Below are 20,587 nucleotides of genomic sequence, written 5' to 3' on the forward strand. Positions count from 1 at the left end.
AAAACCGGGCTGTTTGGTGGTACATCTAAAAGCGATAAAACCCCGGTGCAGTGTTGTCTGTTTGTGTCCCCTGCACCGGGGTTTTATCGCCTTTAGATAAGTTCTTCGCAATATTTTGTTACTTTGCCTTACATTTGCTGTTGATGTGTTAGGTTATTTTGCTTCCATCTACCTGAAGGTTTTTATGAATAAACCTAGTTATTTTTACATTTGCATCCAGTGTGACAAGTGGTTTCATAATGAACACATGCTCTAGTTGCAGGAACGGATATAATTAGTAATAAAAATCAATAAAAAACCCTCTGAGTAGCCACGTCCGTGGCTCGTCCTGGAACGGACGTATTCCGGAATGTCCGCGAGGTGGCCACTCGGACGTCCCTAGGACGTCTGGTGGAAAATAGCTGATATCCCACGGACATCCGCATGTCCGGCTTCGGATATCCTGTGGACAGCCGTGGGCTTTTTATTTCCGTCTGGGCTGGTACCAAAAACAACCAGGACTACACGAAATGCAGGACCGTAGACAGGACCGCAGCCGCACTGAATATGCAACTGACACGCTAAAAGAACCCACAAGTCTGTCACAACTAGACACCAGACTGCCTCACACACCGTCTACGAAAGAAAAGAAATCCGGAGCTTTCCTGAAATCCAGGAAGCTGTCTGACAAAATCATGCGCTACGAGAGCCATTTCGGTTTCATCTCCAAACATCTACAGAACAAATCAATTCCAAAGGGAGCGCGACTCTCATCCAGGCTACCTTTTGCTAACTTCAACGCAACTCATCTGTCCGAGTGGGAAGCTGTCTTACATGATGCGTCGCTCGCCCTTCTCTCTATTGCATCACGCCACTGCGAAGATCAACTCATCGACCTACGAAAAAAGCAACACGAAATGACCTCACTTCTGACGTCTACGGAAAAACGCGCTCTCGCTGATTTTCAGACAAAAAAATCCAATGCCTTGCGGACAGTAAAGGGCAGAAAAATGGAACGCGATCTTCCGTCGGCACACCAGGGAACTGTGCAGTCGCCTCAGGACCCGACGAAGGCCATTATTGAACCACCTTTGGCAGGCCGTTCTTACAGTCCCCCCAAATCCATGGTAAATCTCTCATCAGTAACGCTAACAGACATCGAGGAACGCCTTCTATCAAAAGGACTCTCCTTCTGTCCAAGTACAACAGGATTGAACGAATTCCAACTGCACACAGATCTTGAAAACTTTGCCCGTAAACTGCGCCTGAGGGAATTTTTCCACGATAAAGAGAACTCCAGACAGACGGCTTCCCCTTTCAAAACAGGTTCCAGCTGGTCACCCCCTGAACACAGGGACCGCCATCTCGATGATTACGTCCAAGCTGTGCAAAAGGATATCCTCAAAGTAACGTCCAAAAAAGGACCCCCACGACACAATCTGTCAAGTGAAGAACGCAAAGCACTCAGCGATCTTGAGAAGCGAAAGGACATTGTCATCAAACCCGCGGACAAGGGAGGTGTTATTGTGGTCATGGACACTGACGCATATATTCGCGAGGGAGCCCCCCAACTGGAAGACACAACGTTTTATGAGAGGCTTGATCGCGATCCCACACCAGACTATGCGTCAAAGATCGAGAGGACCCTAACCGACCTCCGTGATAACAAAAAAATCACGCCTGATACACTTAAGCAACTCCTTCCACAATCTCCGAAACCTGGTCGCTTTTATCTGTTACCCAAGATTCACAAGCCGGGCAATCCAGGCAGACCCATCATATCTGGCAACAACACAGTGACAGAGAACTTGTCAACGCTTGTGGACTACCTCATCAAGGACATCCCCCCCACCCTTCAGTCATATGTGAAAGACACCAACCATTTTCTAAAGACCATTCGCAACCTCAAACTACCTGAGAACTGCTTCCTTGTCACCCTTGATGTAGCGTCCCTCTACACTAATATTCCCCACTCTCACGGCATCGAGGCGGTCGTGGAAGCCTACACGAAATCAGCGTCGGACAGTCCCTACCACGTGGACAGCGCCACACTGAAGGTACTATTGGAAATTATACTAACGCTGAACAACTTTGAATTTAATGGCCAACACTACGTCCAGATAAATGGCACAGCTATGGGCACAAAAATGGCCCCAAACTACGCGAACATCTTCATGGGTAAATTGGAAACATGTTTTCTGTCGCGGTGCCACATCAGACCATTTCTCTATAAGAGGTATATCGATGACATATTCATAATCTGGGACAACACTGAGAGTTCACTACTGGAATTCATTCGGGACTTCAACAACGCGCACCCCAGCATCAATTTCACCCACAACTATTTGACCACAACTACGAACTTTCTGGACGTCACAGTAACAGTCAGGGACCAATCACTGGAAACTAAGGTGTACCGAAAACCAACTGACAGTCAGCAATACTTACACTTTAATAGCTCACACCCCCGTCACTGCAAACTCTCTCTACCTTATAGTCAAGCATGCAGATACCGGCGTATCTGCACAGAGGACAGCGACCTCGAACAAAACCTAGGTGATCTACGGCACGCATTCACCGATCGCAACTATCCTCCCAATGTCGTTAATGACGCAATTGAAAAAGCTCGGCGTTTAGGTCCCAACCAGCCCACAGCTTCCTCAAAAACCGATGAGTACTGCGCGCCGAGCTCAACTTTAACCTACAATCAAAATGTAGCTGGCATCGGATCCATTCTGAAACGCCATCTCAATATTCTGCACCAATCTGAACATCTTCGGGAAGTCTTCCCAGAGGCTCCCAAGATTGTTTATAGACGACCGCGAAACTTACGGGACGTACTGGTGAACTCAAAAGTCACGAGGGAACAAAAAGAATTCCTTGGCTGCAGGCCTTGCAAAAAACCCCGCTGCAAAATTTGTCCCCTCATGTTGTCAGCACGGGATGTTACCAGCACCACCACAAACTTCAAATTCCATATCAATGGCACTTTTGACTGTGGGACTCAAAACGTAATATACCTTCTACATTGCACCATATGCCAAGCTCAATACATTGGACAAACCTGCACATCATTCAGAATTCGCTTCAACAACCACAAGTCCCACACCAAAACAAAACCGGAACTCCCGCTGTCTAGGCATATGGCCCTTCCAGAACATGCGATTGAGAAACTCTCTATTGCCATATTACAATCCGGATTCAAGAGCGATAGGGATCGTGAAGTGAAGGAATCATTTTTAATACATAAATTCAATCCGGCACTAAACGAACACCCGGGATCGCTGTCCACTGTGAAAAACATGAAGAAATAATAACGCCTACAACACAACAAGAAGCTACACCCGTTTACGCGACGCAAACGAGTCCTTTCCACACAAATGCGTCTTAGGGAAAGACCCCCCCCCCTAAAACCCCCACCCACGTGCGAAACACACTCGACAGGACCCCGCACACAGAATTTATGACCTCCCTTCGGCAACCTCAACGCACTGCGATTTCCCTTCCCCCACCACTGTCGAAGCACACGAAAGTGAGTGTTTTCTGTTTGACCAACTCATTATATCTTTTCACTTGAAAAAGAACGGTCCACCGTTCGAAACGTCGTGTCTGTGTAATTTCAAAATGAATTAAATGAAGTCATCTGGAAATATTCCTTTTGTGGTGCTCTGTGCGAACTTATTTCTTCTGTGTATTAATACGGCGCCGTCTGAATCTTCAAGACCTTCAAGAATATATATATATATATATATATATAGGTCGAGGGCAGTACAAAAGTCAAACGGCCACGAAGTTTTACAGTTGTGGAAGGGAAAAGACGCGGACAACAGATTTTAGGGAGGTTAGAAACACTAGCTCATTTAATGGGCAGAAATTAAAAGTTGAATAAGAAACAGGGTCGACGTTTCGACAGTGGCACTGTCGAAACGTCGACCCCGTTTCTTAAACCCCGTTTTTTAAACAGAAATCACAAAGAACAGGTGGGGAGAGGACAGCAGGAAGCAGTGAGGGACAGGGGGATTGGTATGCGACATGGGTCAATTTAAGGGGGAACTGCTTCGATATTCTTCTCGAAAGTCCGCCAGAAAACCCAGTGTAAACCCCAATGAGCACAGCTGGTACAGGGATTTAAACCCACGTCACCTCTCAGTGTCGACATGGAAAGCACTAATTCCTAACCACCATGTCACGGGAACTAGTTGTTCATCATGTAAGATCAATTACAATGTTACATATGTGGCCCTACGTATTTCTACCTTCATTCATCTTACTCCTCTACAAAAGCTCTAAGGGACAATTTGCAAAACACTTCAAGGAAATTCACAGCCAATTGTTTATAATGGAACTATTTATGATTACAGCCTGCAGTTTTGAGGTTTAACCCGATTCTTCCTCGAATTTGTACCCCGAATTTAAGGTTGCCGCTTTAGGGTGAATCTCGATTTTTATCCGGCAAATTGTGATCACTGAGACATCCGCAGGAATGCACGCTAACTTGTTTTCCAGCAAATGCAGTTACATCACCATTTGTACGAAACCAGCACAGATAGTTCGAGCAACTGAGCCCAATTTCTTCCCGAATTTAGCATACTGGAAGTTTTTCCACCCAAATTCGCAGGAATCTAGAGCGTAAGTTTCTTTACCCGATTTTTTTACCCCCCGAGAATTCAAAAACAAATATTTCCCCAAAAAACTCCAAGTTCTATTTGGGTAGTTTAATTTTAAATCGAACAACTTGTGAAAGTCGTATTTTTTAATTCGCCCAGAAAAAATATATGTTAGAGGACAGCTCAAACGACGCAAATTGCGCCACGTGCGACGCTCGTGCGTGTAGTAGTTTCCGCGTAGGAGAGGGGGAAAGTCTGATGCTGCTTTAGCACGCTTTCTTCTGGACCGACTTTGACGGGATCTAGCAACCCTAATTTTATGTCTACGAACTGGAGGTTTTTTGTGATTATAGGCTGCACCATAGACACTGTCGACAGTCACCCACAGAACTCTGAGAGCCACAGAATTTTTGTTAAAAAATGCCAAACTTGGCGTAAACGTTCAAAAAGGCCAAACTTTGTTACCAATTTGCTTCATGATGGAACCTCTGAGAACATCGAGCTTAGTGCCATTCGATAGGACATTGATAGAGCTTTCGTGCTGTATAGAGCTTATTTTTCTCAGCTCAGTTGTTTCTGTGTTATTAGCTTGAGAATCACACATTGTAGGCGAAAATTGCCAATCTTGCATCTCAGTTTTCTCAAAAATGCCATCTTCGATTTCCTTGATTATTTTTCAAAAGGTGGCGTCATGTCTCTACTTTAGACGCCAAGTGAGACAATCTTTTATTTTTGCCTGAGAGACGCGCAGCGATTTTTTTGTCAGGCAAGGTGCACGAGGCTGCGGCCTTGCGCGCCCCACCCACGAGCACGAGACCTTCAATCTCTTCTTTGCTACAAGTGTCCCACTGACGGAGAAATCAATGACCACACTGCGTGAGCTTGTTGTAGTGTCCCCAGAGCATCACTTGACGTTTACCCACTGGCCTCCCAGTTCCGTCAGGCTCATTCAAACCGTGGGAGAGTACACGAGTTGCCTGTGCGCCCTTGACGAGAAGCCCCAGTTCGACGAACATGCCACTGGTAACATCTGAGTTTTTGTTTCAGGTTGCCGCCAGTCCCCCAGGAAGTGTGAAAGTCACATCCTTTTCATTGGTAAAAGAACGAAAAACGGAAGTTTCGAAAAACGTAAAATGTGCCCATTGCGAGACCCCTGCAGGTGGTGGCTGCCACCATTGGATTAGCATCATCCGATAGCTTTACACATGTCCTTTCACATGATATAAAGTGAATGGGTTCAAGCGCATGGATGCCAGAAGGACTACTGAAGACCACACCGAGGGTTTAAGGTACCTACGGCTACCGGAAACGAGGGATTTTAGTTGTGCGTTGTTCTGTCGGAAATTTTGATTCCCACGGCGACACTGACACATCTCGGTGAGGGCGAACGTGTTATACTTGAGAGCAGCAACTGTCATCACAGCGGTCTTACGGGTTTTGTACCACTCGTCGTGGTTCCGAAATAACGCTACGGAGCATAAAACTAATTAAAGAGAGCATGCACACTTTCGGAACTATCACTTATTGCGCCCAAGCTAAGAGGCGACTGCAACCACGCGACCACAAGTTTGTATTCTCAGATGGTGTAACTTTCTGTCCCCTGTGGCCGTAGTTCTGCCTTCTTAATATTAATTCGCACGACAGCCTCATAGCGTGCGTATGTGCATTTCCTCAAGCACATGTGCGGAAGAATAGTGAATATGCGCACGTGCGTATACGCACACGTCGTGCGTGCGACTCCCATGAAAGTGCGTAATAGCAAGTTCAAGTCGCCCACGAAAGTATTGCCCTGCGTCTCCAAAGGAAAAAATAAACATACGTACCATAAGTGCAAAATAAATACATAATGCAACATCTGGGCATTAAATTACAAAGCAAAGACTACGAGGCAAAACGCGCTCGTAAACATACGAAGAGCGCCTTTGTGTGGAAAAATCGCTCCGCGGAAAGGTAGCCCTACGTCTCAATCAAAAAGAGAAAAAGTACTTTACCAGCAAGCCAAAGTACCGGCATAATTCTGCCCCTGTGGAATAAATCGTGAAAAATATTCAGGCTTTTTAGAAATAATTAAGGTCGAACATGCAAAATTTTCGCGTACCACTCGTGGTTTTGCGATACTAGGCGGACAAAGAATGCGCTTGAACCCAGTCACTTTATACCATGTGAAAGGTCATGTCTAAAGCTATCGGATGATGCTAATCCAATGATGGCAGCCACCACCTGCAGGGGTCTCGCAATGGGCACATTTTACGTTTTTCGAAACTTTCGTGTTTCGTTCTTTTACCAATGAAAAGGATGTGCCTTTCACACTGCCTGGGGGACAAAAGCTAAGATGTTACCAGTGGATACAGATCTCTACGAGGCGCTTCGTTTCTTCTCACTGCTTTGTCGGTATGTTCGTCGAACTGGGGCTTCTCGTCAAGGGCGCAGGCAAAAATAAAAGATTGTCTCACCTCAGGCAAAAATAAAAGATTGTCTCACCTGGCGTCTAAAGTAGAGACATGACGCCACCTTTTGAAAAATAATCAAGGAAATCGAAGATGGCATTTTGGAGAAAACTGAGATGCAACATTGGCAATTTTCGCCTACCATGTGTGATTCTCAAGCTAATAACGCAGAAACAACTGGGCTGAGAAAAATGAATTTTATAGAGCACGAAAGCTCTTTCAACGTCCTATCGAACGGCACTAAGCTCGATGTTCTCAGACGTTCCGTCATGAAGAAAATTGGTAACAAAGTTTGGCCTTTTTGAACGCTTACGCCAAGTTTGGCTTTTTTTAACAGAAAATCTGTGGCTCTCAGAGTCCTGTGGGTGGCTGTCGACAGTGTCTATTGTGCAGCCTATAATCACAAAAATCCTCCAGTTCCTAGGCATAAAGTCAGCGGTGTTAGATCCCGTCAAAGTCGGTCCAGAAGAAAGCGCGCCCAAGCAGCCTCCGGCTTTCCCCCTCTCCTACGCGGAAACTACTACACGCACGAGCATCGCATGTGGCGCGATTTGCGTCGTTTGAACTGTCCTCTAACATATATTTTTTCTGGGCGAATTAAAAAATACGACTTTCATACGTTGTTCGACTTAAAATAAAACTACCCATTTATAATATACAGTCAGTGGCCTTGCGATTGTGGCTGTCACTTGCTTCTGTCTTTTTGTTCTGCCTCGAAGCCTGCGCCATCCAAGACAAAACTTTCCTCACATCTCGAAACAGCCCTCTAAAATGTTCATTTCTTGCGTTTGTGGTATCCACAGAAGTACAGTGGCTCGTGCTTATGTCACTGTAAAGCCGTAAAAAAGAAGGCATGAGCACACAGTTTGTCTTGCTCGTTTATTTTTAAAACTACACTGCTCCGGTGGACAGAATTTTGCTCGGCCCCCTACACGTAGAAGGACAGTATAATAATAACCTAATCTAAAGATCTGTCAACATCTCCAGACTGTCCCTTTCAAGGTATTCATCACCGAAGATCTCTCACCATGCCGGATGAGGGTGAGGGCTTCCTCATTCTCAACTCACGGACATTGAGGGGAGGTTAGGAAATTGTTTGATGCCAGGAGGGCCATATCAGCCGAAGCCATCAAGAGGTGTAGCTCGACCCTCTTTAGATTTCGCTGAAAAAAATTGTGTGCATTCCCTTAGGGGTGTGTGCGTCAGTTATAAACCCTTTTTTCACAAGATTTTATTGTCGTGAACATTGGGGGTGGCTCGAACTTATTTACGTCGAACTTATACGAATTACGTCGCCTTCACACTCGACGCTGGATGAAAGGAAGCAGCCGACGCAACAATGCAAAGTGTAGCTGTCATGTAGCGCACTTTTTTTTTTACACCTTGAGTCACAAAAATGTACGGGATGTCGTGGAGTTGATGCTGTAGAAGGTGCATGGACTCACCACTTCTTGGTTTACCAATTTGCCCGCTCTATGAATTCGGCAAGATTCTGAGCGATGCAGGGAGCTGGTGCACGGCAGTCGAGTAGGAAGGTATAGGTGTTTTTACAGTCTGGCGAACCAGTAACCGCATCATGTTTTTTGGTTCAGTTCCAGTTCGTTCAAGGAGAGAGAAAAAATGTTTACGGCTCAGTTCGGGGTTCGGTTCAGCAAAAATTCACTTTTTTTGCAGTTTTCGGTTACGGTTCAGTTTCTGTTTCGACCCCTGGTCACATGCAACGTAACAACATTTGGAGACCGTTTATGGCCTTGTGCTCAATTCTATTACAACAAAAAGTAGAAAATAGCGAGAGAGAGAGAAAAAAAAGAAAAGAAAGGCATTGCAAATAAATATTTTTGCTGCATATACCTGAACAGAAAGTGGGCCTCCTAGTGGCCTGGATGGATCAGCCTTATTGATCTTCACGTTCAGTAATTTCCTTCTCCAAACATATGTCATCAGCAGTAAGCCACAACACATGCACTCTCTTCAAGCTCTCTTTCACCCACCTTTTCTCGCCTAAAGGAAAGTCCAGAGGCACACAACCTTGTTACTGTTTTTAGTCGGTATAGAATGTTAGGCACCCGAAAACATTGTTCACAACCATGGCAAAATTGGGACGCCAGCAATAGCCCCTGGAACCTCACTTGCGCGAAACACCTTCCTTCGCCTTCACGATAGATACGCGATATATACACTTTTTCATGGTGCGGCCAAGTTTGTGGAAACCCAGATGTTCACGAAAACAAAATCTTAAGAAAAAAGTTTATATGCTACATGCGCACCCCTAAGCGAATACACACAAGTTTTTCAGCGAAATTTATGAGAGGCAAACTAGACTTCTGGCTGGTTTCGGCTGGAATGGACCAGGTACGTTTCCAGAAAAAAAGATGGATTTGAGAAAAAACCTTATAAACGAACTTAAGGTGAAGTGACATGAGGGGGATGTGAGGTGATGGCACTTGCCCACTTCTGATCATTGCCGCCCACGAGCAGCCCCTTTTGATCTGTGTCAATAACATTTACAACCCACTTACAACATGCTCGTCAAGAGTTCCATCTTGTTCCTTGTTTCCACAGCATCACGTCTGTGTGCTGCCACAATGCCAACGATTCCAAGCGTAAAGCTGTTACAAGACTTTGATGGCTCTCAAATGTGTCAACCGCATGAAACAAGAAAAATGTCACATAGACTCTTCTGGAAACTTCACGCTCTTTTGAAACATGTTGCATTGACAGTAGGTGAGACAGTTCCCCCCAAAAAAATTTTCATTAAAAAATTCATTTCATGCGCAAAACTTAACGCATATGTCGTTCTTTCTCAGTGATTAAATCAGCCACAGAGTTGCAATCGACATGTCTCTATTTGATACATACCATCTACTGCATATATCCGCATCAGGGATATTGCGTATCGATTAATTTTAATGCCCTACCTATTATGTATTTTTGCACTGTATCTCAGAACTGCAACAGGAAAAGTTGAAGAAAAAAAAAAAGCTGGATCTTCACACAATGTGGCAAACGTTTTTAAGTGCTGTAGATCTATATGGACATCGTTGACTGTACATTTTATAATGCTTGCCACAAGTTCATCTCGAATTACTTTAAAAACTGTGCCGATTTCGCTGTGGCCTTTACAACCTAAATTTTCACTAAGTTACAAAGTTACAATCATGAGTGTAATAGCCTCTTTCTGATCTTGTCACAACCCCGCAACCATCGCTTGACTTTGCACATTGGGACGTTGCACTGCCGGATGTATGCGCACAACTGCATAGTGGTTTCGCTTTAAAGGAATAGTATGACGTATAATTGGGTTCCGGGTTTTCGGAGTCTATTTCTGGACGTTACCGGAGGATCTTTTTCGGAGTTTGCAGTTTTTTCAAAAAACGGAGTTTTTCACAGTGTATGACTTACAGCTCAGTTAATATCCGACATTCTGAGGAAACGCAGCGAAAACGCAGTTGTTACATTTATTGCTTCAACACTAAAGAGACACAAACTTAACAATACATTTCATGCAACACACACTGAGGTGCTCCGCAATTCCAAGTGCACCCTTTCCGTGTGCAGTGCTCACTGGTACGTGACAGTACTTACATGTGACAACCTCTAAATCGCGATCGCGGGACGATGTCAACTCCTCGAAACCTGGGTATTCCTTGACCTAGTCGCGGGGCAGCTTTCGCTTACGTCCCATTGTCAGCACTGCAACTAGTTGCCCATTCAAAAAGACTGCTCCTGTGACCTTGGATCAACGCTTATTTTAGTGCTTAGGTCACGTGTAGGACAAGGATATCGGGAAACAGACTGGGGAAAAACCCGGGCAGTGAATCCTCGAGTGGACGAGAAAAACGCTAGGTCACGGAAACCATTACAGTTGAACCTTCAATAACGAACGTCGATTTAACGAAGAATTTCCGTTGCACGTACACGTCCCCGTAGACGCCAATGTATTTTTGCGTTCGATTTAACGAGATACATTTGTTTGGTCACCTCTATTTAACGAAGTCTCTGGGTGACGAAAACCTTTCTGGGCCTTCTGCACGTGTCTTTCTCCTTCACCACGAAGAAGAGGAGGAGGAGAAACCTTTCCCTCTCCCTTGTCCTCACACGAGTTTTCGTTGGTTACTTCGGTTGTCACGTGCTGTAGGCACGACCGTCTAGACATGTGCATTTCCGCCGGTGGTAATTTTCGGTGCTCCAACACAGTTTCAAAACCGGCGCGAGGGCCGCCAGAGGCCGAGGTCGTCTTCGCACCTGTTTTTGGCAAGAAAACACGCATTGCTGACCTCTCGCGAAGTCTAAGTTGCTTGTGTTGATGCCGATGACAGTAGGTTGCGGTTTTGTGCGCTTTTCTACCTGTTTTTGTTCGCACAGCTGACGCTGACGGTGGTAAAATGGGTGTGATGCCGCCGCCATTCGAAGTTCCATCGGCGCAGACGTCCACGTGATATGTACCTATTTCTTGTTCTTTTCGGTATTCAACGGCGGTGTACTCACGTTCTTTCCGGACGTCATGAGCGCAAGTGCACCAACCCCGAAACGGCGATATCCGAGCGCGCAGGAGAAAGCAGTAGAGGTAATCCGGAGTTACGAAAGTTCTGAACGCTCAGAGCGATAATGTGCACAAATTACGTATTACCCAGTGTTATGTGGTGAATAAAGCTCGATATTTTGCGCCCTTCTTAGCTCGATACCCGTTTTATGATAAATGGCGTTTTGCGGTACGCGCGGCGCAGGTAGTGGTGGCGGCCATCTTTGTTTCACGTGGAGTGCTCCATTTAAAGGTACTATAAATCAGTCGAGGTGCAATCTGATGTTTTGTGTGCCCTGAATTGTGTACGTCCTCAGGAGTAAAATGCCGCAAAATTTTCTCAAATAGACGTTATAGCTCCCGAAAAAATGCGAATTTAAATCTACTGACAACACTGTGGCGAAGCAGACCGACGAAACGTCAACTCCGCCAAGTAGGCCGGCGAAAATGTCTCATGCGCACGACTCTGGGCCAAATAGAGCAACGTACGATAGCAGCGCTACAGTGCTGAAACAAGGCCCAGGTATAGACATTTAGCTACTGAGTGCAAGATTCGGCTTTTGTGTATTTTCTTTCGCACAAATTACATTTTCTCAAAAGGCAGTATTTGTAAATCCCAACAGGAAAGCCATCTTTTTATCAGTCTCCTTGTTTACAGGGTTGCCTGACAAATTCAGGACTTTTCCCCGTCAGGCGTCGCCCCGACATTCTTGAATGCGTTTTTATTTACCAATTAAAAATACTTAAAGTAAACTCCTGCGCATATTACTTGTTGTGCTGAACCTTTGAGTCTAGCACTCTCACGTCATGTTGATTGCATATGTTCCACCTCGACTGCTTTATAGTACCTTTAACGAATATCTCTATTTAACGAAACAAAGTGCCAGCATTTAGAAATTCGTTATATAGAGGTTCAACTGTATTATGCTGCGGTGGGGCCAGTATCTGAGGTCAGAAGAAACCTACGACACAAAAGTAGGCCAAGCACAATGACCAGGTAATCAGGGAAAACATCTGGCAAGCGAAGTTTTTCGGATTAATCCGAATTGCTTAAAATTCTATCGGACTATGTTCTTCGGATTTTTTTTATAAATCTGAAAACCTGGAACCCTACATATCAAGTGGAATAGATTTAGAGATAAGTTAGATAATTTGCTCTCATTAATGTTACCAATGGCAATTAAGCGAGTCATGTTTGTAGCAAGCACATGATGGAGTGTACGTGCGCAAAACCACGGACAGACTGCGTTTGGAACACGCTGATACACAACAGACTCACAAGCACATGTTCTGTTGCATGATTGACATTTGGTTGCATGAGGTCTTCAAAACACTTTTGCCGATATAAACGCTTGTGGTTTCCCGAAGTCCTTGTTTCATAATATCAAATCTTCCTGATTAACATGAACTAAAATACTACATTCGAAAAATTCTCCTTTCAAAATAACAAATCCTGTTTTTGCGCGGATATACTAGATTGCCCAAAGAACAGAGTACTAAAATTAACTCCCAAAACACAGGTCCCAACCTTGGAACGTAGACAGTTGTGTTAGTTGTTACGCAGCTTCAGGTCTGTGAGCACAGCATAGACTAGCCACAAGCGAAGAGCGTGACAGGAAGAACGCGAATATGAACATCGTGCAGAGTGTGCTGACAGACAAACCTTCATTATTTGCAAAGCATGTGCAGACTGCAGTGAATGTGAAAGCCTCACAGCAGTGGGATTGCAACCACACGTCTCTCTATTACTGTTTGCGTGCCTTGATCAATTCGACCACGCTGGCATCTGCAGTCAGACGACATGTTAAGGAGCCTCACTTGATAGATGGGACACACATTCACTCCCATCACACTCTCTTATACATTCCTGCTGATTCACACACACAGATACATGCCACCTGCCTCATACTTGTGTCATATCTTGTATGTATGTGTGTGCGAATGAGAAGGAATGTGGAAGAGAGTGTGAATGCGTGTCCTGTCTGTCAAATGAGGCTCCTCAAAGAGGCAATAAACTGGTACGTGTGATTCGTTTCCAACAGTGACGCTTAGCAAAAATTTTTGTCACAAAAAAGGAAATAATGGCTCCAAACCGACCAAATATTCACTCAACCCTTTCGCACTCATGACCCGCCCTGCAATGCCCTGGTGACAATAGCCACACGTCATTGTGACGTCGCGCACCATCAACCATTCAAAACATGGGACACATATATGTTGATTTTGTTGTAATATCGGGAAGTGAGGTCAATTCTAAACATATTTACAATCGTCAATCCCAAGGAAGCCAGATGAAAAGGTACCAAAACCCCACAATATTCCATTTCATGCGCGCACTACGTTTTCAGCGCTGTATTGCTCCACAAGGCCACAGCGATGTTCCCACATCCAATTCTCCCCACACGCTGCAGCTTGTGTCAACGAGGCCCATCACTGCCTAAGAGTCCGAAATCTCCCCAATCTTCAAGGACTGGAATGGAGCTTTGCTACACGTGCGAGATGAGGGCTCTCAAAGTAGGAAGGAGAGACTTATGCGGATAATACTCTTTGAATGGCATTGTTCCTTGGCAAAGCGCTCGGTAGAAGTAATGAATTTCATAATTGGATATCGTGAGCCTAACTGGAGCCTAACTGTAATAACTCGAGAATATTCGTGGTGCTCTTCAGTGCCCCTTTAACAAGTCGTCGGAATACAGATGCCAGCGTGGTCGAGTTGGTCAAGGTGCTCGAACGGTAATAGAGAGATGCGTGGTTCAAATCCTGCCACTGTCTGGTTTTTTCGGGGACTGCCATACTGAAACTATTCTTGCGTTGTGTGTGGCACGTTCCTGTAAAGTGTTTCCTTGATGCTCAACCTTTATGTTTACAGGCCAAATCCACAGTACTATCATACCAACATGAAATTAATGGAGACAATCCTGCAAGAAGAAATTAGCACATAATTACAACATTAGCGCAACAACCAAAGTGCCAATGAATTTGGATATTTGCCACTTAACTTGTCACTTATTACCCCGGGGCACAGTGGCCAGCGTAATAATAAAAAATCTGTTTTATTGTAAGAATTCCGGAAGGTTATTTCGCTAGATGTCGTAATGCCACATGCTATTTTGGCGTGATTACACAGGCATTCTGTATTATTGGCATGCGTTATTCCGCACTTGAGTATGTAGGAGCTAGTATATTTCGAGAACACTTATTTTGCTGAATGTTATATTGTGATGTGTCCTTTTGGCATGTTTATAGCAGAAATATTTGATATCAAAACACATTATTTGGTAATTTACGTACGTTATAGTACACTGTGGGAAGGATTCTCGGAAAGTAGTTTGGGAGAATGTTAATTGGTCGTCTAATTGGCAGCTGCTGATGCTGCTGTTTTCCGTTGATGTTTCGGAAGAGTCTCTCTTCTGGGCAAAAAGGAACTCTAGGTAAAATAATTTTGGTGTCATAGTGCGTATAGAAAGCTTCATCTAAGAACAATTTGTTTTTAAGGCAATTTTGAACGGTATTGATTTTAATATTATGTGAAACTGTTTATTTTTTCTCCTTTGTTACTGTTGTAGTTACTGTATTTTAATGTCCAGCAAACACAGTCTGGTGATAACTAGCAATGCGTGTGGCTCTTGCATGGCATGCAAATCTAATACTATTTCTAACACATTTTTTTGCAGACTAAAAATAATGATGCAAAACTTCCCCATCTGGTGATGCGATGAACTGATGATGATCCCACTGAGCTTGTACTTGTCCATTTCCAAAGACAATAGTCTGTCTTGGTGCTAATAAAATACGCATTTGAGCTCGGATAATCCTCCACATGTGCCTCTATGACTCTAGATTATTTTCAGTTTGTGGCTTAGATGAACGCAATCCCATAGGAGCAACATTCCTTTGTAACGACGAACTGCTAGACTTCTTGTGGAGTGGAGCCCAACATCTGTCGAAGAAAGATGAAAGTCACTGAAAAGGTTAGCTAGCTGTAGGATTCGAACCCACATCTTCTGGATTGCCGGTCCAGGGCTCTACCAATTGAGCTAAGCTGGCTAAGCTAGTTAGTAGCTAAGCTCGCTAACCTTTTCAGTGACTTTCATCTTTCTTCGTAAATTTCTTAGGCAAATGGACCATTTCCGACAACGCGTATGCGCATGCCCAGCCCTTGAGTCCGCCATCTTTGAGCGGAAAACATCGCTATGGACCCACCTGCGGGAGACTGTCATGTTCATTGTGGGAAGATAATAGGTTTCAAGGTTACGCGGACGTTTGAGGTCTGGTAACGAGTACAATATCGCTTTCACGCTTTCCGCATTCTTCTTCCAATCTTCTCTGGCTACTTTCCCACGCAATGTGCCAGTCCGAAAAGCGCGTCACCATTATTGGGGGGAAAGACACGACGTTCGACATTCCGTCGCCAGGGACGACGCGAATATGGAAATGGTCCATTGAGGCTTTGTATGTACAGGGTCATTCTAGCAAACGTTACACATTTCAACCGCACTGTAAAAATAGAAGACTACATTTGGCCCATCCCAAACTTTGCAGACTGATAGCCATTTATCTGAAGTTTCATTTGAATTTTTTGTAAGCGCTATGGTCATGTAGAAAGAAAATTAAAAATAAACCAATATGTCGCCCCATGCATTTTCAATGGCCTATCCCACACAAACATCGCCATTTCTTCTTGTGTCTGCTTCACGCTCACATCACTTCACACAGGTAGCGCTGCCTACAACGATGTGACATGCAGGTTGTGACGTTATGCACCCATCCTCTTGTTCTGTATGCTGGTGCCACCTGTGTGTGGTGAAATGAAAGTGAAGCGCACACAGCAGAAAATGGTGGCTTTTGAGTGATATAGGCCATAGAAAATGCATAGAGTGAGATTTTGCTTGTTTTTTTTTTTATTTTTCTTCTACGGGACCATAATGCTCACAAAAAATTCCAATAAAACTTCAGACCAATGGCTACCAGTCTGCAAAGTTTGGTGTTGGACAAACCCCGTCTTCTATTTTTAAGATGCGATCAAAATGTGTAACGTTTGCGAGGCTAACCCTGTATTTGTCCCTTCTATGTTGTTCCAGCCTCAGAACATCATCAGTTCTTTCATGCCCAACATTTCTGTCGTTTTCACCTATTGTTGTTGCAGAGTTTCCTGTCAGTTACGTCTCAATTCGTCGTGGTCTGCACGCTTTGCATTGTAGACTTCGTTGTAACCTTACAAAAGTTAGGAATGCCCTATCGGACAGCGGTTTTGAAACGGGGAATTCGTTTCACATACCAAGCTGTACTCCTCTTGAACGCTTTTCACGTGGGAACAAAGTGAAACAGTTCTCCAGAGACAAAAACCACTATACTCACCGTACGAGCAATACTCGATGTGCGTTGCGGCGAGCAGCAAGATTCAGCTCAGCAGCCGAGATCAAACCAGAAGCTGGTCGAGGTGGTCGATTGGGGACCACCAATGTAGGCGTGGAGGCTTGGATTTATAGCGAAAGGCTAACCTGTAAGAAAGCAGCAGCTTTGAATGAAATGGCACAAAGCTTTAGTCTGTTCCTGTATAGGCTGTCAAATTTGCCAAGTGAACCACTAAACCGAGCGCACATACATCTTTTGTTCGGAACCATGAAGGCCAGCATGGTTGCCAGTTACGTTTCCGGCTAGCTGAGGTCTCTCTTGTTTCGGTGTCTTTTTCTGACATGTCCTGGACGCCACAATTTGCAGTAAGTACTTTAATAAGCATGTACATTGAGAAAACAAACGAAAAGCCAAAATGCATGTGCGTCTAATTTATGTCCATGGCTAAGATCAAATTAACTACAATGAAACACAAAAAGAAAAAAATGACTATGGGTAAGGTCATATCAGCGAGAAATAGACATCCCTTTCTCGCTCATTTGGTCTTTCTTCATGGACACAATAGAATTTTGTCAGTGCATCGTACGCTATCGCCATTATCGCCTTTGTGCTGCTGAATGCGCGAAGGTCTTACTGTTCGCGCGTGCGCAGAACCACCAACGCTATATCGTTTACATACGAAAAGGCGATAGCGTACGATGCACTAAAACTCACAAATTAGTGAGTTTTAGTACATCGTACTCTATCACCTTTGCGTACATAATGGATAGCGTTGATGGTTCTGCGCATGCCCATAAGAGAAAGAGGGCTTCGCGCAGTGCGCAGAACCACCAGCGCTATCTGTTACGTACGCTATCGCCTTTGCGTACGATGTACTAAAACGCACTATTATTTAGCACCGTTCAACGGTATTCTTGGGTTGACCTTATCACCCAGCAGTAGCTTATCCAAAATCGCTAGCATTGGGAAGGGGGACAGCTATTTTTTTCTTTACGACAGCTAGCTGCCCCTCTTCCCAAAGAAAAAAAATTGGAGGGTGTTTGGCTAGGGGGTCTGGATAAATCACTGATAAGGGTGATTTCACCTCGTTACCTCAGCAGTGATTCCCAGAGAAAGAGAAGCAGTGGTACTCGTGCGGCGCACACCAAACAGACAGACCGCCTCCTCTCACCCACTTGCCACCGTACTTCAGTCTGATGTCGGCGCAGCACCAGGTGCACATCTAGGGGGGCAGTCCGGATGTCCTGACCCCCTCTCATTCTCTAGGATATTTTTTGCTTCAATTGACTCTTGGTATGCATGCAGAATTCTGTCCAAGGCTGGATCCCCGTCATACAAATTCGTGGTCCGCAAGACTGCACCGCCTAGTCTGTGCACGGGGTACTCAAGATTTCGTGCCTTCCATGTGTCTTTTGTTCCATGCAAATCTGTCCTTGCACAAACGTCGAAGAAAGTCCTGTGCAGCTTTGGCAGTGCTCTATGCCCAAGAAGCGCTGATGGCTGTAGCTCCTGCCCAAACGGAAGCTACTGTGGACATCACTGAGAAATCTCAACACCTGTGCATACGGGCCACCAGATGTTTCTGTTCTGCGACTGATATCTGACATGCACACGACATCTGTCCAACACTTTGGTTCGTCCAACTGCAGTAAAACACAAAATTCTGCGCACTGTTCACTAATGTGTTACTTTTTGGCCTTTCATTTGTGGTCAACAATGACTTCAACAAATAAAATTTCATTTTAGCAGTCCAAAACTGTGCACTGTATTTTGCAATGTGAGCGTACTTGAGACGACGATGTAAGTTGTTTATTTATTTTTGTACACTAGCGAATTGTCTTTTGTTCTACAGAAGGTGCATGACCCTATTGGATGAGCTTTAGTGGACTTTAGGGAGATTAGGGAGATGTAGCTGGTGTCCTCTCTATTCCCCCTCTCCACCCATCAGGTGGTTGCTGGGAGAGTAGATATGTTTGTCAGTAAAGGGTGCGCGCCACATTTGTGTGCTGCCCTTTGCTCCCTGTTTCGGGTTTTATTCTCTATTTTCGAGAAGAGAGCTCAAAATAATATCTGGCATGGGTGCATGTGGGAACAGGTTGGTACATATGCGTGTTCTTGAAGAAGCTCGACGACAAGAGCAATAGACAAACATATGCGTTGGTGTTTGTTATGTCCTTTGTCCTTGTCGTCGAGCTGCTTCACCCAACATGCTTATGCTTACAAATTTTACTTTTACGTACATATACATACTAGTTATTTATTTGAATGTTTCTGTATGTTCTCCGTTCAACACCTGCAGTCTCTTTAAAAAGTTCCAGTAGGACTTAGGTACATCTCCATCTTATTACCTGAGCAGAAACGCCAGTATAATTACAGTCGTTATGCAAATGTAGCATCATGGAAGAAAGGCAGCCGGCATTTCAGATGAAAAATGTGCAACTGCTAAAACGTTGTGAATTTCCAGAAATAAAAAGGTCTTTCTCTATCATGTTCAAAAGGTGAATGGTGTGGCCTTTGTAACTGCTGAGTTATGTAATGTGTGTGCTACGTACAGTACTATGAATAAAGCGTGTTACGTTACGCCCTGCTGTTGTTGTGCCCGAGGCTTTAGTCGTCATGGATCTCGTCCACCAGTTTGCCTGCTATTTTATCTGCTTATCTCTTCTCCCGTTTGAGCTGGTTCAGCTTTTAAGCAATGTTCTGGTTCAGCCCTGAGAGGAAGTTAAAAAATTAAGTTCTTGGCATATCGATATGCCTTCGGTGGCACACTGCCACGTGGCTTTCATGTGCCCTGGTACTGTGTGTCACACACCAGAGAGGATACGCAAAGTAGCAACTTATACAGGGTGTTTTAGTTAAATCCCCGGGCTAAATAATTCGCAAAAGGGTGCACCAATTAAAATACTTTTTTTCTTACAAGTATCTGTCCGATATCGCCTACAACCGGGACACCATGTGAACGAGTGGGAGGCGCTCATTCTTTAAATAGAAATTCAAATTAGTTTCGTGACAAAAATAACTTCGAAAGCACGGCGCCGTCGTCATTAAAATGGGCACTGCCCTTCTCGGGACCTTTAGTGGACACCTTTTAGAGAAATATCTGCCACTGAAGCGGGTCATTTGTTCCAGCAATTAATTGGTTTCGGTTTACATATTTTTGTCGTGGTTGGCCACAATTCATTGGTGGATAAGGGAGTGGAGGGGCATCCTTTTGCGCTTCAACGCGACCAGCCCCTACAAAACTCTGCAATCCGAAACCAGTTACTAACTGCAACAAATTACATGCTTTGGTGGCAGAATTTTTCTCTAAAAGGTGCCCACTGAAGGTCCCAAAAGGGGTAGTACCCATTTTACTGGCAGTGGCACCCTGTTTTATAGAAGTTATGGATCTATACCACCAGCTTGCTTGCTACCTTTCTATCCTCTCGTTATTGAAGTTGTTTTTCACGAAACTCATTTGAATTTCTATTTAAATAATGAGCGCATCTCACTGATTCACACTGTGTACAGGGAGGAAAAACAACAACAACAACAAAAAAGAGGGATGCGGCAAGAAACACCACAATGTCTACGTGAAGTGCGCGGTGGGAGTTGTGTGTCTTATACCCCTCATCTGTGGTAGGGTTTATGTAGGACAGACCGGCTGGAGTGAATCAAGGGTTACGTGAACATGAACT

The 20,587-nt window shown here is 44.5% G+C and overlaps 1 protein-coding gene and 1 non-coding gene across 2 annotated transcripts; one reads left to right on the top strand and one right to left on the bottom strand.

The window, feature by feature from the left end:
• Positions 1–509: 509 nt before the first annotated feature.
• LOC135381528 (uncharacterized) lies at positions 510–3,987 on the top strand. The gene is made up of 2 exons (XM_064612553.1): positions 510–2,157; positions 3,944–3,987. The coding sequence occupies exons 1-2, from the start codon at positions 510–512 to the stop codon at positions 3,985–3,987; spliced, it is 1,692 nt and encodes a 563-aa protein (XP_064468623.1).
• An 11,542-nt stretch (positions 3,988–15,529) lies between these two features.
• Positions 15,530–15,602, bottom strand: Trnaa-ggc (transfer RNA alanine (anticodon GGC)). The gene has a single exon. It is a non-coding gene; the product is annotated as a tRNA-Ala (tRNA).
• Positions 15,603–20,587: the final 4,985 nt, after the last annotated feature.

Source organism: Ornithodoros turicata, chromosome 1, assembly GCF_037126465.1.
Source record: "Ornithodoros turicata isolate Travis chromosome 1, ASM3712646v1, whole genome shotgun sequence".
Lineage (NCBI taxonomy): Eukaryota > Metazoa > Arthropoda > Arachnida > Ixodida > Argasidae > Ornithodoros > Ornithodoros turicata.

Coding starts and splice junctions, on each gene's coding strand:
- LOC135381528 (XM_064612553.1), top strand. CDS start 510: ATGCAGGACCGTAGACAGGACCGCAGCCGCACTGAATATGCAACTGAC. Junction 2,158..3,943: donor CTACGCGAACATCTTCATGG/GTAAATTGGAAA, acceptor TTTTTTAAACAG/AAATCACAAAGAACAGGTGG.